At 39.6% G+C, this 4,247-nt stretch overlaps 1 protein-coding gene across 2 annotated transcripts in view; it reads right to left on the bottom strand.

The window, feature by feature from the left end:
• Positions 1–2,020, bottom strand: part of zgc:153115 (Krueppel-like factor 9) — a 6,680-nt gene extending 4,660 nt beyond the window's left edge. The window contains exons 1-2 of one of the 2 annotated variants that reach the window (XM_014025491.1): positions 1,801–2,019; positions 1,220–1,629 (exon numbers count right to left, since the gene is read on the bottom strand). In XM_014025491.1, coding sequence (XP_013880945.1) covers positions 1,220–1,511 — 292 coding nt within the window. In that variant the 5' untranslated portion in view covers positions 1,512–1,629; positions 1,801–2,019. Of the gene's footprint in view, positions 1–1,219 lie in introns of both variants that reach the window. The other variant, XM_014025489.1, reaches the window with a different exon arrangement.
• Between the last annotated feature and the right edge of the window lie 2,227 nt (positions 2,021–4,247).

Below are 4,247 nucleotides of genomic sequence, written 5' to 3'. Positions count from 1 at the left end.
GGATAATAAGATGTAGTCTCAAATGAGCTCTTTAAAATCTAAAAATATTCACTTCAGCTTAACTTCAAATGAAGAAAACCTGAAGCATTTGTCACCTGGAAGGTTGAAACTTACAAAATGTTGATTAAAAAATTACGCTAAATCAAATTGTATGTTAGAAAAACCTATGTTGCAGTGTGTATAATTCCACAAATGGTGAAAAAAAAAAAAGATTTAGAGAATGAAAGGATGATTTATTTTATGCCGACAGCCTTTGTCTCTTGCAGGCTCTTGTAGGAGTGAATCAAGCGCCGTGTTGTGAAGACTTGTGTTTCCTCTGTTGAAAAAAAAAAAGCTTAAAACTTTATTTATTTTCTTATTCAATATAGCAGGGTAGAATAGACAGCTTTGTAAGAAAAGAAGCTCACAAGACTGACAAGAACATGTACAAATGTGGAACACCTCCTGATGGCTGAAAAGCCACTGAACTTGACAAGTGAGAACACATCTTGACAGGGAACATAATTCGTCACAACACCGGGATAAGTGACAATGCTCGCCATTCCCCCCCTCCAAGAAGATCACAAAGCCCTGGCCACGTTGTTGTTCGAGAACTCCCCCGTGGGCGTTCCCACCAGAGTTTCTATCGGCAGCTTCCTGTCTCGCTCTGATCCATTTGCGCATGCGCAGTGACACTGAAACGCGTTATTAACCCGTTAATTAGCGAGGAGAAAAAAGGAATCAGCAGCGCAGCGATACGACTCAGGCTGGTCTGGTGCATTACGGCAGAAGTTACATAAAAATATGTACATATGCAGGAACGCAGTGTAATATTTCTATAATTAACACTAATAAGTTTTACTGTGAGTGGGGTACAGAGCACGAGGTGGTGACCAGAGAAAAAGTAGACCCCATCCTCCACCGGCTGATGTGTCCCACATTAAACCCAACGACCCCGCCGTGAGGGTTTCGTCTTACTCGTTTCATATGCAAATCCAGCGGGGAGGAAGACTTTCGTCACATGTTTTAACGTCCAACCCTGTTCTTTTGTTGCTTTACTTCTTTGTCAGAGTCAGCGAGGACACTTCTCCCCCTCTCTTTGTGCGGTTTATCGTAAAAATAAGTCGAGCACGAGAAGCACATCTTAACTTTCATCTCAAATAAAGATAAGCTCGCTGTTAAGCTGAACTAAGCTAGTTAAAATTAATAAACATCATGAATCAGTCAGGCCGTTGTTTACCTGTGTGTGTCCGGATGTGCGCCTTGAGGTGCGACGATTTCCCGTAAACTCTGTCGCATCCGTCGAAGGTGCACTGGTGTCGCTTCACCGGGGACCCGACTGACCCCCGGAGCTGGTACTGCTGCTGTCCGGGCACKGGCGTAGCGGAGGGGGTCATGGTCGGGGTGGTGGGGTCGGACAACGTGGTGTACCCGCTCTCCCCGCCGCACGAGGAGTTGCTGCTCTCCGAGTAGGCCGACATGGGCCGGAACTTGCTGTGCAGGTCGGTGAGGATGCCGGCCACCGTCATCATGTTCGTCCCTTCCAGCCTCAGCGTCTCGCGAACTTCCCGGTCCTCGCTCGAGCCGTCGGGCTCCCCGGGGTGAAGGCCCGCCGGGGAGGGCTGACTGGTGGCGGCGACAGGGGTGGGTCTGTGCAGGACAGGACCGGTAGATATCGACACCAGGCACTCGGCAGCAAAATAATCAGACGACGCAGACAGCGACATTGTTATCTACTAGTTTAAGTTGTCTTCAATAACAATAATAATAAAAAAAAATCATAAAAGGTGGAGCTAACGGTGACGTTAGACTGATCCCGACCTAGTTTTCTTCAAACCAGACGAACAAACAGCTTCCAGTCAAGTCGCGCTGCCGCCATACAGCGTGTCAGGAGTTGAAGAATAAGTTTTTTTAAACAAAAAGAAAAGATGAGAAGAATAACGTGCTAGAATAATGCTGACACCACGGGATGAACGTGCGTACCCCTTCCAGTCTGACGGTTCATTGTKTCTGAGCTTCGGAGAAAGAAAGCCGGTCAACCCACGCCCCCTGGTCCGGGCAGACGGTGCGTTCAAGGACCGCTGGGGAAATAGGATTTATTCTTAAAACGTAAATAAATGTGTTTTTCCCAATGATTACTCTAATAATACAAATATTACATTACATCGTTTTATTTTCCTACTAAGAAAAACAGTCAGTTTAGTAAAATTGTATTATCTAATTGAGTGTTTTAGATATTATCACTACTTTTAAAAAGAGCCTGTAGCTTTATGTTATATAGCTAAAGCATAAAACTCACGAATGTTCAAAACATTGAGACTAATATAACTGGCTAACTAAAAGATCAACTGGATCTTTTTTGCGGAAGTAACTAAATGTTCTTTTAAATTTACCAATGCAGCGTGAAGTAGCATGGGCGTGGACCGCGGTGGCGGGTGCATCGTGGAAAGTAGGTGGCACGGTGTGGGAGCTTAATGATGGGGGAAGGAGACAGGGATGAAAGGCCTGTTGGGTAATTTAGATTTTTCACAGACTGGAGGACGTCGTGGCTCAGAGCTGGTGTATTATTATTTTACAAAAAATTGTCAGCATTACAACTAAAAGCCACATTTTAACGAGCTGACTTCTCCAAGTGAAATTAGTTGTTTTTAGTCATTTCTAAATCAGATTTTAACTAAATAGAGCTCCCACAAGTGGTGTGACTCACTGATATTACAGTAAAATAAACAGTCAAGGCTTAAAAAGGTACTTGTTAAGGTATTTGTTAAWAGTTCCACCTGTACCATGGAGGGAACATTTTGTACCTGAGGATGCCGGCCACTATAGTCCCCCCTACCCCCACCCCACCCCCACCCAACCACACATTAGTTTTTGTTTTTAAATAGAATAACAAAATATTCAGAGAAAATAGAAAAGAATGGTTATAATTTTGCATTTCCTTTTAATAAACATGTCTATACTTGAGTACTTRAAAAGTTGTTACTGTTTTGTTTWGGGGCTTGGGGTGATTTTGGACACAGACAATTTTATTTCTTCAAGAGGCGCTCAACAGAAAAGTACGAGAACCAATGAAATTAATTAATTAATTAATTAATTGGTCCAATTAAAATTAGGTACTATAATCTGAAATAGCTGAGGGTCACTTTAGGTAAGCTACATTGAATTCTAAGGGTATGTGCGTGGTTTAACAATTGTACGTTTTGTACTTTATGTTTGTACTGGTGTACGATCCTTCAAAAACTCTTAATTCATGTTCATACACCCTTCAAAGTACAGCTGAAGTGAGAAGCTAATATACCTTTGGTACATTCTGGTGTCTGGTCAAATTGACCAATAGAGTGTTTATTCTGCAGTCCAACACGTGCAGTCACATTTTAAAGTTAAAGTGTATTCTTGTTTCAGTTCAAAGGTTTTACACGTTAAATCATCTGGTTTGTAGCAGGTCWGAAAATGCAGCAAATACAAATTTATTAGTTCTTTTTGTTTAGTTTATTTCAAACATGTTAACTGTACACAGACAATCATTTTAAGCAATGGAGAAACAAAAGAAAAAGAAAAATCTACAAAAAATTACATTTAAAAAATGTATCACTAAACTTTTTTGTATAGCTCACGTGTTCACAATGAGTGTAAAGAAGAACATACTTATTTTACAACCATTATCAGTTTACTAATGTCATTCCTTATTAATACAACCACTTATGGAAATAATGTACTTATTTATAATACTCACATGCTGTTTCTCAATACAGGCTATTGCCATATTTTACATACATCTTTATAGTTCATGAAAATATATTTTTTATAYTTTCTTTTACACTATTTTATGTTTGGACATTGTTTAATCATTTTATTTAAAATCTCAAATGAACACAAACTGTTCTGAGTCACTTAAGTCACTTTGTACACTCAGGTCATACACACCATGTTTTTTTTTAATTCAGTAACTATAACTTTACCAAATTCCAACCCTTATTTTAAAATTAATACAGTAAATGTGGATCCGCAGCATTCATTATTTTAATTTCTAATTATTTCTGAGTTTGTTGTCTGTTGAATCTCATCCTCTGTCCAAATTCTGACCAGACAAGTAGATGTTTGTCAGCCTGGAAGAAGAGATCATTAGGTACAGTATGTCAGAAAAGCTGTTGAAAATAATGACCAATGACTCCCATATATTTTTTGTTTTGTTACTTTAAACCCTAGAATTCAGTAAGGTTTAGAATTTAATTCTAACTAAATAAAACAAAAAATAATAAAATAAAAAA

Source organism: Austrofundulus limnaeus, unplaced genomic scaffold (assembly GCF_001266775.1).
Source record: "Austrofundulus limnaeus strain Quisiro unplaced genomic scaffold, Austrofundulus_limnaeus-1.0 Scaffold479, whole genome shotgun sequence".
Taxonomy (NCBI): Eukaryota; Metazoa; Chordata; class Actinopteri; order Cyprinodontiformes; family Rivulidae; genus Austrofundulus; species Austrofundulus limnaeus.
This window is presented reverse-complemented; position numbering and strand designations above follow the sequence as displayed.